At 44.6% G+C, this 13,383-nt stretch overlaps 1 protein-coding gene across 1 annotated transcript in view; it reads left to right on the top strand.

The window, feature by feature from the left end:
- The first annotated feature begins 8,433 nt into the window (after positions 1-8,433).
- The window catches only part of RGS7BP (regulator of G protein signaling 7 binding protein), a 57,705-nt gene continuing 52,755 nt past the window's right edge, over positions 8,434-13,383 (top strand). The window contains exons 1-2 of the mRNA XM_079995827.1: positions 8,434-9,458; positions 12,734-12,900. Of these exons, the coding sequence (XP_079851953.1) occupies positions 9,297-9,458; positions 12,734-12,900 (329 nt within the window). The 5' untranslated portion in view covers positions 8,434-9,296. The remainder of the gene's footprint in view (positions 9,459-12,733; positions 12,901-13,383) is intronic.

Raw genomic sequence — 13,383 nt, 5'->3', positions numbered from 1 at the left:
AGCAGCTATTGCCTTCTTGCTCGGCTTATGTGGGCTTTGCCATGGTGGGAAACGGGACCAGAAGGACTAGTAAGCTGCCTTGACTAATGTATACACATTAATAAGGTTTAATAAGGTGAGGCAAAAAAAAAGAAGTATTATTATATAAATAAATAAAAGAAATCCAGCAAGTCTCCACTTATACAGTGGTACCTCAGGTTACAGACGCTTCAGGTTACAGACTCCGCTAACCCAGAAATAGTACCTCGGGTTAAGAACTTTGCTTCAGGATGAGAACAGAAATTGTGTGGTGGCAGCAGGAGGCCCCATTAGCTAAAGTGGTACCTCAGGTTAAGAACAGTTTCAGGTTAAGAATGAACCTCCAGTACGAATTAAGTTCTTAACCGGAAGTACCACTGTATAAGCAATTGCATTTATTGTTACTTAATTAATTGTTCTTTGTTTACACATTTATCAAAATGTTTATGCTACTAAACATCAAGATATCCAATTGGTGTGCAAAAAAGGAGAAAAATCCATAACATAAAAAAGAGCATATCAAAAAAGAGAGAGCAAATTTGGCAAAAACTTAAAATTGCAGGAGCCCAGCACATTTCAAGAGGAAGGGATTTACGGAGAATTGGTTACATAATATATTAGGCTCTGTTCCATGTAGAGGCCCACCAAGCCCCAAAATTATTGTGAACTCTTTTTTAAATTGACAAATAGATTGAAATGTTAAAATAAATCAAATGTGTGCACGTTCATTCTTCAGTACTTTTTCTCCTCCTGCCCTGTTGCTTTCCTAATATCCATTTAAATTGTAAGGTCCTTGGGGCAGGGACCTGTCTGTTTTTGCCAATGTACAGTGACAGTGCTCTATAAACACAAAACCATTCAAAAGTTCTAGCTCCATCTTTTGTTGAAGGTACAAACTGTACACAATAGTTTTCAATATATCTATACAAATATCACATCCAATACAATATTATTTCTGGCAGCTCATCTGGCAAAACGCCACTTGAAACATTGCCAGAAACTTCTCTTCGAGGCTTTCTGCTGAGTTCATGTTCACAGTCTTGTGGATAACTCTTAAATATCTGTGATGTTTTGGACAACTCCACCTGGACATCTGATCAAATATTGTGGTTTACTCTCAGCAGCTTTCAGGAGTCATTTTATTTTCAGACTGCACCCTTGTTTTATGTCTTGTGGGCTGCTCTTCATTTTATTGACTGTGGGTCTTTTTAGCAAATCTGATGGCAGATATGAATTCATAAATTTCCATAGGGAATTTTCTTTTATGCAACTCATTTTAGCTATAAAGATCTGTGTTTTGTAGCACTGCAAAGCTAGGAAGGGCATAGGCATCATCAATGCTATGAAAGCCACTCAGACAGTTTTTCCTTCTATTTGTAAATTAATGCAGCACTCTAAACAACAGCAACATTTTTTAAATGAGAATCACAAAAGTTCAAATTTATTTAGGTGAAACCAAATAGGAACTACCAGTGTCCAATCCTTTACACACCCTTTTACACACTACCGCCACAGAAAGCAGAGCTACAAAAGGAAGCAACAGAGGTGATGGTAAATGCAATGGAGTGTGTAGGCAATAAGAACAGCTGGGGATTACTCACAACAGTGGCTTCAGAGTCTCTGACACCATACTATCACTTCATGCCCCGAAGCCCCAGGGGTCTTGCAGCACCTGTAGCACAGAAGCAGAGTTGTAATGAGTACTGTGGAGGCTGTCACTGTTTTCAGGCTGGTTAGCCATATTTCTATTTGTTATTTTACTTGGAAGCATGTTCCAGTTAATTAAAAAGAACTGAGAAAATTTGCTAAGGATCAGGCTTTATGTTGGCATGGTTAGTAACAGAACTGTCCATACTTGATTCAGCCACTATATAACTTTTTTTTTTAATAAAGAAAAACCTTGACAGCTTCCATCTACAAATCTTTTCTGCTCTATAATGAATTGCATAACCTAATAAAACAAGAAGGTCTTGCAGTATCACTGGATGAGCATTGCTGAGAAAGACAGCCTAGAAATATTTTAAATGACCATTGGCTATACTGTCTGGGACTGATTGAGTTATGAGTCCCAATATCTGGCGGGCCAAAGGTTACACGTCTCTAAGTCCTAGAGCAGGGATAGTCAATGTGGTGCCCTAGAAATATTGTTGGGATATAGCTGCTACCATCCCTGACCATTGGCCATGTTGGCTGGGGCTGACGGGAGATAAGAGTCTATCAACTTAGGTGACCTTACAAAAGCCTTACCCTTCAACCTTCATGCAGTTCCCTTGGCATCTCGTTACCGCAAGCAGCAACCCAGTAATTGTTTCTCAGGCTGAGAAATTGGGACCTGTGGTACCTGCTGCTGACATAACTTTGCTGTTGGCTTGGAAGCCAATGTAACAGCAGCAACTCTAATGGGTAGTAATTAAAGGCTAAGTTCTACACACAGTACTTTCTATCCCTAAAGAAACTATTTGCATGTTATGTTTTTGGCTTGATAATTTCTCAAGTGTAGGCCTTTGTTCACACTCATTAACAAAGGTCTGATGCAATCACCTCAAGTGGAAAGCTAGTACCCTTCCATTCTCCAAAGGTTCTTGAAAAACCTTAGTGGCTTTACATTTAATTACTTCTTCATTTTAGAATTATAGCTTCAGTTTACCCCATTCCAAAATCTCATGGTGCCCTACCTTTTTTTTCTTGTTGAATTACATTATAAAAGAAAAATTGAGGAGCCATTGTTCAAAAGAATCTCCTGCAGAAACCAGTGATGCTCATAAACCTCTGGCTCTCTAAGAGCATCAATCCATATAATATGGAAAGCTCAAGATCTGCTAAAGATTCCAAGACCAAAATATATGTGGTTTCCAGAGAGGTTACATGGCCATGTATGAATTGACTATAATAATAACTAGTGAACATGATTACCTGCTTCTGCATTGATACATATCTGTGCTGTTTGAAAGACTGCTATCCTCGTGTGAATTTTGTTGTTTCTATTGCTAATATTATTATTATAAGGAATACTCATAATACAAAGCAAAATCTTGCAGTTCTGATGTGCTTTCTCTTCAATGTGATATTTCTGAAATTCCAGATGGCTTCATTTTCTCCATCTGTGGGCAGACATTTAGTGGATTTGTTTTGGAAGGAGAACCTCACCATTCCAAGCCGATGTGATCTGGACATTTGTAACAGACTCTAAGTCTATATGAGTAGAACACCACTGCTGATGTAAATAGACCATGAATGAAATAAGAGAGAAAGCCAGCATGAAAATCTTAATAAAGAACCACTTAGCTGGAAAGGGCCTCAGAGGTAGTCTAGCCTAACCATCTGATCAATGAAATATCTGCAGTGCAGGATGAAAGTACAGCTTCTCTGACAGATGGCCATCTAGCTGCTGCTTATACCTCCAGCAAAGGGGAGCCCTGCACCTAAGCAAACTGTTCCACTGTTGAGCAGCTCTTACTATTAGTGAGTTTCTCCTAACGCTGAGTAGAAATTCACTTCCTTGCAATTTCCACCCACTGGTTTTCATGCTGTCCTCTGCAGTAACAGAGAACAAGTCTGTTCCATCTTTGGCATGAAAGCTCTTAAGCAATTTGAAGATTGCTCAGCACTTCCTGCAAGGTGGTGGCATGGAGCTCCTGAAGTCATGAAGCCCATCTTGGACCAGTCACTATCTCTCTGCCCAACCTACTTCACAGGGTAGTTGAAGGGATAAAATGGAGAAGGGGAAAAGTATGTGTGTCACCTTGAGCTCCTTGGGGGGGGGGGAGGTAGGATATGAATACAGTAAATAAATCTGGCAGCAGCTGCACAATTGCTTTCAAGTACGGGAACAGTAAGAAGGGCAATATACGAAGAGGATGTATTTGGGTGAGGCTAGCACAAGACAGTTCTCAAAAGCTCCACCTGTTGTCATTTATTTGCTGTGTAAATTCTGGGTCTGGGGGAAAATATTATGCTACCCTTAACCGTCTTGCTTCCTTCTCTGCCTGCCCACACCCTCAAAAATGAAAATTGATGATGGCTGTCTTGTCTCTTCCTTAATGTTCTCCAGCTCTTTCAATCATTCCTCCTATGACTTTTTCTGGGCCTCTTCCTATCCTTGTCTCCCTGTTCTACAATGTCATTCTTAAAATGTAGTGCCTAGAACGGGACACAATATTCCAGAATATCACTGTCCTACTTGCTTCAAGGGTTTTCAAGCTGGGCTCCCATGCCTTTAACAGACAGGAAGAAATTCAGTAGGTGAAGCTTTCCCCATCACATCACTTCTATGCTGGCAACAAAAGTTTAACTGTTCAGCTTATGTATCCTATGAAACTGCTAAGGGGTAAGAAATCAAGTAAGGGGAGAAAAACGGACAACTTTACTTCTGGGATTTTCAAAATGCTAGCCTGGGTGGTTCTATATACTTTTAAATGTTTGGCATCTTGATTGCCATTTAGGATTGTCTGCAGTGCAAAAACAAGTGTACCCTTCAAGTGCTGGTAGCAGAATGTTCTCTGTGCACAGCATTTTATTCTAGAAATTGTTTTCTATGAGTCCAAGCCAGTCAAAGCCACTTCCCTCAGTGAACTGGCCAAGGATCACGTTTTTCTCCATCTGTGTTGACCATTTTTCCCACACTGTGTAACCACATAACACAAGTACAGTATACTTGAACACCATTAGTGTTATTTATTCCAATGAACACAATGATTGCTGTTATTGCTGTAACCCGTAATACGCATAACAAGGCAGCACTGCAAGAATACAGGAAGCTGCTTTGTACAGCGTTAGATCATTGGCCCATCTGGCTCAGCAACCACTTATACTGACTGGCAGTGGCTTCCCAGGGGTCTTTTCCAGCCCTACCTCGACTTAGATTGAACTTGGAAACTTATGCATGCAAAACATCTCCTCTAACACTAACTTGCAGCCTTTCTTCCAAGGAAACATAAGCTATAGCACTGGCATAGTTAAATCCTTATCATCAATCAGCTCACCTTTCTGCATTAATTACAGCTCCTTTGCCTTCCAAAATATGGTCCCTTCTATGCCGTGGTTAGCACAGCATGCCAATTTGGTTTCATTGCTTCATTTTGAGTGGTGTGAAAGGATTCTGCCATATAGATCAGAACACCATCTTCATTCATTCATAGTAGAGATGAAGGATTAAGGTATGCTACGGTGTTTATCAGAGCCTATTCTGCCCAACAGGTATGCATTGGGCAGAGCCATAGCTATGCGGGGGGGGGGGGGAGCTGGGTTTTTTTAGCCCATGTAGGGCCTCCAGGCCCTATGTGTGTGTGTGTGTGTGTACACAAATGTGTGTTGGGGGGGTGACAAACTGCATCTTTAATCCGGTTAAAAGAAAGCCTAGTTTTCCCCTGGCATCAGGAAAGGGCAGGAATTCAGATTACAGAGATTTTCCAGTCACGGGAATATTCCTGTTGGTCTCCCAAGGCCTAGCTTCTTGCTGGGAAAGCCTCTCCTCCTACCAAAGGGGAGGAGTTGTGAGCGGGAGCTGGTTCCCGAGTCAGCGGGGGGCGGGCGTATTCGGCCCCCTGTGTCAGTTATCCTGGCTGCCTTGCAGCGCCCTTCAGCCAGCCAATAGGGCTGGCTTGAGGGCGGGGTTTAGCTGCATTTAAGAGGCTGCGGCAGCCCGTGCCCTCACACGACTCCTGGTGATATCAGGGGAAACTTCCAGTTATATTTGCATCAGCAAGCTCTACCCATTGGTTGTTAACCCTCGAGTGACTCCCTGCTGAGCGGGGTGGAGTCATATATAGATTGTTTGCTCCAGTGCCTAAGCCAATACCACTCACATGCTGTAACCAATAAAGTTGTGACCTTCTTTAGCCCACTAACCTAAAATACATGTGTCCTTGTGTCTTATTTATCTCTAAGCGGGTGGCAGGTCCTCGACTCACAACTAATCAATGCAATACATGTAGATGCCTTTCTTATAAAACCTTTTCAATTTAGAAAAGAAGGCAATTCAGATGCGCTACACATTAACACATTTCAGAGATGAGGTTCAGCTTCAGTTTCCTTTTGGGTGAGAGCACCTCTGTTCCACTGCCGGCCCTAAACAACTGACTGCTCCCCATGTCATGCTTCAAGGAAAGTATGTGGGACTGCCTTTGAAGGCAGTTTGGAAAATGCAGCTACTGCAAAATGCAGCTGCCAGAGTTTTGGTGGGCCTAATGGTACAAAACCATATGACACCAATGCTTAAACAGACACCCCTGGCTGCTTATTTGCTACTGCGACCAATTCAACTTGGCTGTGAGTTCTGGAAGACCTGCAACCTGTTCTCTGCTTTGCAGACCTTTTTCCACCTGGCCTGGGAGGCTGCGGCCCTGATTGGATGTCTCTTAGTGTAGACCCAGGACACTGAGTCTGAGCTTCTGTAGCTGCTGCCTGCCATGAAACACCACTGGCAGGATTGGCAGCAGCAACAGCAGATATTTTAATATATTGTAACCTGCTTTGAGATGTCTTCTTAAAAATATAAAGCAGTATAGAAATGAAATGAATAAAAATAATAAAAATACACAGATTACAGCCTAATTACATGAAGGAACACCTCTTCCTATGATCTGAGATCTGTTGAGGAGGCCCTTCTGCTAGTTCCAATGCTTAGTGACTCATCAGAAAGCCTTCTCAACAATAGCACCCGGGTTATGGAGTACACTTCCCCCAAAGAATCAGCTGTTGCCGATTTTTCAGTGCCAGCTGAAGACTAGCAGTTTTCCTCAGGCCTTTCAAACACTAAGGAACTGGCCTGCAGAGTAATATACTGACAGATGGTTGAAGTTTTATTTAACTATACTGAATGGTTTATTTTGTTTTAATGTTTAACTGTTTTATGTTTTATAGCTGTTATATCCTGCCCATCTTCAAAAGTACCCAGGCTGGATAAGTCTCAAACACAAATTGATTAAAATAACAACCACAGTCCATGTTGTATGGATATTAGTCAAAGAAACCTAAGTACTGACTTTCTGGATCAAACTAGGTCCACCATTTTCCTTCTAGCAATAGCCAGCCAGGAGGTGCTCACAAGCGGGGTATGACAGCAAAACACATCATTTGTTGGCTGTACCTTCCTGTGCTCATGGAAGCTGGGATAGCTCATTGTTGTAATTATTCCCCATGAATTTCTCTTCTTTTTTTAAAAAAAAGATCATCTAGTGATAGTAAAACCAAATTTGTGATTGTGAATTCAGTACATTGAATTAAGTGTTGAACACAACACAACCTTCCTGAACCTGCAGCCAGCCAGTTTCATTGGGTGACTCTGAATTCCAGTGTCATGTTTTTAGGCATGTTAGGCAGATGTGTCACAGGTGGCCTTTAAGGGCAAGTCTCCATTTTTTGAAAGATTTTTGAAAACATTTTTTTTAAAGTCAGCATTTCCCAGGTGATAACTGGTGCATTACAGAACAAAAATTCTATTGTATTTGCAAGGGGCTACAGAGAAGGTAGGGACGCAGGTGGCGCTGTGGGTTAAAGCCTCAGCGCCTAGGACTTGCCGATCGAAAGGTCGGCGGTTCGAATCCCTGCGGCGGGGTGCGCTCCCGCTGCTCGGTCCCAGCACCTGCCAACCTAGCAGTTCGAAAGCACCTCCGGGTGCAAGTAGATAAATAGGGGCCGCTTACCAGCGGGAAGGTAAACGGCGTTTCCGTGTGCGGCTCTGGCTCGCCAGAGCAGCGATGTCACGCTGGCCACGTGACCCGGAAGTGTCTCCGGACAGCGCTGGCCCCTGGCCTCTTAAGTGAGATGGGCGCACAACCCCAGAGTCTGTCAAGACTGGCCCGTACGGGCAGGGGTACCTTTACCTTTACCTTTACAGAGAAGGTATGTGTATGCAGCGAAACGAAAAGGGGTATAATTTAAAATTTTCACCTGCTGCAACACCCACGTGTGTAAGGCTACCCCAACCAGTAACTTGCTCTGCCCCAAAGTGCTATCCATACTTTGTATTATGGCTGGTTTCAGATCCAGCATGAATGGGTCTGGTTCCTGCATGCATTCCTTGGAGTGGGGCTGACTCCTTTGCATGAGTAATCTTGACCAATCTGTGGTCAACACGTCTTTCTGCAAAGCACCTGTCCTTTTGCCCGTGGCACCCCATGATCCAGATGGCACACAGGTTGACATAAATCTACATCTTTGCGATAGAAGGCAGAATGGGGGAGCGGAGGGGGAGGGGGAGAGAATGTGAAATAATGGGTCACAGCGCCTTGCGTACTGCCAGAAGTGGCTTGTTGTGATGTCCTGTCATGAAGCGCAGTCCCAAAACTGATACCAAATTTGCAAGGGCCCATTTTCAAACCTTTTCCTGTTTTGATTCCCAGGGTTACGAAGGACCGTTGGGGGATGGCGCTGGGGATGGGGGGGGGCGAGTTCCGCCTGCGTTTGAGTAGCGCCAAATCAGGCACACAATAATCTGGAGAGCCAGCCCAATCCACTCTCTCTCTGCAAACCCTCCCGCAGGGTTTCGCCCTGGGGATCGTTGGCCAAGGGAGCCTTCTTCCGGAGACGGGCTTAAGGCGAGCGATTAGAGCCGAGCAATTCGAGCCAAGGGAAAACGAAGCGGCCCACCTCTCGGCGTGCGCCTGCGCGCGCCCAACTCCGGCTCCTATACACACGCACACATGCACCCGCTCCGTCTCTGCTCTGGCGCGGCTGTTGCGGCGCGGAGGGAGGGAGTCGGCGAGCCAGAAGCTGGGCGCGGAGGACACAAAGAAGCGGCTCGCGGGCAGCGGCGCAGGGCTTAGGGACGAGACGGGAGAGAGGCTGCTGCGCTCCTGAATGGAAGCGCCGCTTGCGCCAAGAAGCGCCCTCGGATTTCTTACTCTGCCTGGAAATCGCGGCGGGGAAGAGGAGGAGGCGGCGGCGCAGGAGACCAGGAAGGAGGCAAGCAGGCTCCGCGATCGCTCCAGGGATTGAAATGCTGCTGCCGAAGGGAAGAAGTTGCTTAGCATCCCCCGCGCTGACCTCGCTGCTGTAGCCGGAGGAGAGCGATGCTGCAACGAGGCGCGGCGACCGCGTACCCGGCTGCTCCCCTGCAAGCGGAAGGCGCCCAGGACCCGCAGCAGCCCTCGCGCCTGTGAAGCGGCAGCCGAGGGCGAACCACAAGAGCCCCAACGGTTCTGGGTCCCTCGTCGGGCTTATCGTCGACGACGACGCGCCGCCGCCGCCAGCGGCGCTCGGGGGCCGGCGTGCTGGAAAGCCTGTGCCCGCCCCGGCTGGGATCCGCGTAGCAGCAGCAGCTTAGTGGATGTGTATGAATGAGTTCTGCACCGAATGGGCGCAAAAAGCGCCCCAGGTCCGCGGGCTCGATCTTCCAGATCAGCAAAACGCCGCTGCACAGCAGGGACGGTGAGCGCAGAGGCAGCGCCTCGGAGGGCGCCCCCAAGACCCAGAGACTAGCCCTGGATGACTGCAAGATGGTGGGTAAAACGCAACGGCTCTCTCTCCCCCCCCCACCCCCGTTTCTTTTTGAATGCATTTGGCTTGTTCGTGGTAGGGACCACTCCTCTCCCCCCCCCCCACTTTTTTTTCCTTTTTCGCCTTGTCTATTCTGATCACGTGCAGTTGCACTATTTGTAAAAACTGCAGTACGTATTGGAGTTGACACCCTTTTCTCTCCCCCCCCCCCCGAGAAGTCGTCGCGGCTTAAAAGACAGGCGACGTACAGACGACATGGAGAAAGAGGGGAGGCGTACTGGGATCTTGCTGGCGCTCGGGCAAACGTTTCTGTTGATGTCTGGCGGGAAGGGAAGGAGGAGGGAGAATGGGGTTAGGAGCCAGGGTTGGATCGTCGAAGAAACAATCTCCTGTGATGTGGAGGGAATACTGTGGACTGCGTGCATTCAGTGCACCCGAGGCTGCACAAAACCGGACTAAGCACCTGTAACTCAAGCGCAGGCAAAATCCCAGCCCAGGAGCTAGCTGCGTGTTGTAGGAACTACACAGGAAGCGTGTATTCGTGTGTGCAGCGGGGGGAAGAATATGCTTCCTTGTATCCCGCGCAACTGTGCTAACTGATCTGACACAAATATCTGCTGAATTCTGTTTGCAAGCCTCCCAAGACCTGCCCGAAGTGAATCTGGCCAAATCTCAGTGCTAATGAACTGCTCTGAAAACTCCCCGCAACTGGATAAACAGCTGCTGACTACTGCAATCTCATAAACTAGTTTCCTTTTGAGCAGATCAGAATTTCCCCCCTCGACTGGGTATGGCAAAGCTGCTGCTGCTATTTTTAAAGGAAAGTGTTTTGTGTATGCACAGGCTAAACCTCAGTGCTAGGCTGTTCTAGACCTTATGTTACTGGTGAGGGGGAATGCCCTGGGTTTTTAACTGCCCCCTTTTATATAGCTGTCTTATACTATGCCATTTTGGGTGGGTCTTCTTTTTTCCCTGTTTTACTGAATGTAAGGAGAATAATTTTCAACAAAGTGTGTCAAAGCAGACACTGACATCAACTAGAAATGAAGCCTTTCATAAGTGGTTGTAAGGCTGTAATCCTGTATACACGTTACCTGGCAATAAGTTCTGTTGAAAACAGCAGGACTTACTTTTGAGTAAATGTGTAGGGTTGCACTTAAGCCTTTAGTTTCTCTTAAACCTTGAACTTGTAACAAGTCATGGAAGTTGAAATAGAGCTAGAGAAGGCTTGCTTTTTCGCAGATGAGCAAGGGGAATTTGGGAGCTCTTACCTTGACAGGTGGCCCAAATAGCCTGGACCCATTAGTAGACCTCTTTTGTGTCAGATGTGGACTGGTACCAGATACGTTATGTAGCCAAGTAGGAAGCACATCTGTCTTCTGTTTAGAGTACTTTATGCAAATTCCTGGTAGCTCTGTTGAAAGTGTCCAATTCAGATATTTACTGGGCCTGTAGTTATTATTATGAGCACCTCTGTTCAGCACAAAGGTGCAAGAGGCCTAATTTAAGCTAATGTAGATACATGAGAGACATGTAATTAGTACAATTTGCGTACACTTTTCAAGATCTACCCTAGTGTCAGTTGGTGGGACAGTTGAATTTACATTGAAGCATTCTTACTCCAATCCTTTGCATGTTTACTAAGAGTAAGTGCCATTAAATTCAGTAGGGCTTACTCCCAGATTGTTTCGCGATCGTATTCTTAATTTTTTTTATATACTCCATCGTGAAAAACTTGAATTGATCATTGACTTTTCAGTTTATGGATTGAGCTCTGAAAAGAAATTAATTTGAACCTACTTTTAGCAGCATCCTTGTTTCAGTCTAGCAGATTTCTTCTTAATCCTTGCACTTTGCAAACTTATTTATGCAACGATGAGGGCTGGTAACTTAAACTTTATTAAAAATAAAAGCTGGAATTCACAGGACTTTACTAAGGCCCTGGAAGCTTCACAGAAGAGCTTTAGGGGATAGCATTGCCGAATCCTAGCTTGGGCGATCTGTCAAATACATATTTTTGACAGTCCAGTGGATTTTTAGGCTGGAAAGAAAAGACATGGAAGATTAATTTTCACTCCACAACGCTTCTGCACAATAATACCTTGGAGCCTGAACATACTGGGTGGATTATCCCTCTTTATAGTAATTCCTTGTAAAAAAAAATGTAAAAAGCCAAAATTACTACTAGATAATATGAGCTGTCTTTTAGTTATGTGCTAATAGCAGCAATGATTTGTGCAGTAGGAGCAAAACTGTTTTGATAATGCAATTTGAGATTATGGCCCAGCATTTGGCTTTGAGATCTAGGTTTTTGATGAAATTAGGATCCATGTTACCATCATGCATTTGGTAGGGATGCAGTTTCCCCCTGTTTTATGGTAAGTTTGAGAATTAAGGTTAAAAGCTGGGCAAACCTGGGAGGATCAATATTGTTATTTCTCTCGCAAGGAGACATTTTGGAAAAATCTGTTCATGCTTTCCCTTGTTTCACATCATAAACAAATGCATTTTATGACCACAAAATAAAATGAAGGTTAATCAAAAGTAAATTAGCACTTGAACAAAATAATAGTCTTGATAGTGCTCAGCTTGTAATGATTTTCCAGAAGCGTAAAGATGAATTTGCTAGTTGAATGCTGGTTTGAAGTATTTCAGGTGGGGGAGGGATCTGTTTTTCCATCTTGTTTGTTTTGCACAGTCCAAAGAGCTTGCAGGAATACTAAACGGTGAGGGCCTTTTCTAATAGCTCTTATTAGTCAGCAAGTTCAGATTCTTGAGTCTAGTGAAAACTGCGTTGGAGCCAGAAGGAAAATAATTTAACAATAAGTTAGCAATCTCCAGTACAGAAATGAATGGCACATTCCACTCCCTAGATGGGCAGTAAATTGCAAATCAGTGGGGGGAAAGGAGGCAACTATTTCTGGCAACATTATCTTCTTTCGTGATAAAATAATCCCTCGGTTCTGAGAGAAGAGAAGCTGTTATTTATGCTTGCTACAAGATTTAAAAAACACTTTCAAATATTTAGAGCCTGCAGGATATTTTTTTCCTACTGAAAATGTATACTCTTGAGTGTACAGAGGGCAGATCCCACAATATCCTTAGCTGTTTATGACATCATTGAGGCTGAGCCTGGTCCTGTTTAGTATCCAAGAGTGCAGGCTCCTGCTGGGGAAGCCACACACACACACACACACACACACACACACACAAGTCCTTATCTCTGAAGCACCTTGCATTAGTAAATAGGCATATAATTTATATTCTTATTTTTCAGCTTGTCCAGGATTTCAACACCCAGGTGGCTCTGTACCGTGAACTGGTCATTTCCATTGGGGACGTCTCGGTCAGTTGTCCATCTCTGCGTGCCGAAATGCAAAAAAACCAAACCAAAGGATGTGAGATCGCCTATCAGGCCCACCAAAAGCTATCAGCAATCTCTGGGTAGGAGGCTTCTTCCATTTCTTCCCGTTCTATACATGTAGAAGCTTCTGGGTGGCTGATAATCCTGTGCAAGTCTCAGCAGAGATGATCGAGGGCTGTGGTGCATTTAGGTGGCACAGAATACTTCTGAATTCCTCTTTTGACTCACTGCACACACTCAGCTTATCTACTGCTTGGCCTTAGTTTCCCCTTGGGACCAGATGAATGTGTGGTCTCTACAGTGGTAAAGGACTACAGCAGTGTTTAAGAGTGTTACAGTGATTTTTTATGCCTTGATTATGACTGGTCTCCTCATACATCCAAAACGGCTCCAAACAAGAGGGTGGCAAAGAATGTAGCCAGGGTTTAACCTACTTTTAACATACTCCTTCTCCCGTAGAAACTCTAGATGTTGTGTTTTTTGAGGAGATACAGAAAAATCTGTAACAGAATTCTAAGTAGTTCAACAAAGTGTGGTTCCCAGGACTGAATGGGGGATAGCCT

Source organism: Podarcis cretensis (genome assembly GCF_951804945.1).
Source record: "Podarcis cretensis genome assembly, chromosome: 11".
In the NCBI taxonomy this organism is placed as follows: Eukaryota; Metazoa; Chordata; class Lepidosauria; order Squamata; family Lacertidae; genus Podarcis; species Podarcis cretensis.
This window is presented reverse-complemented; position numbering and strand designations above follow the sequence as displayed.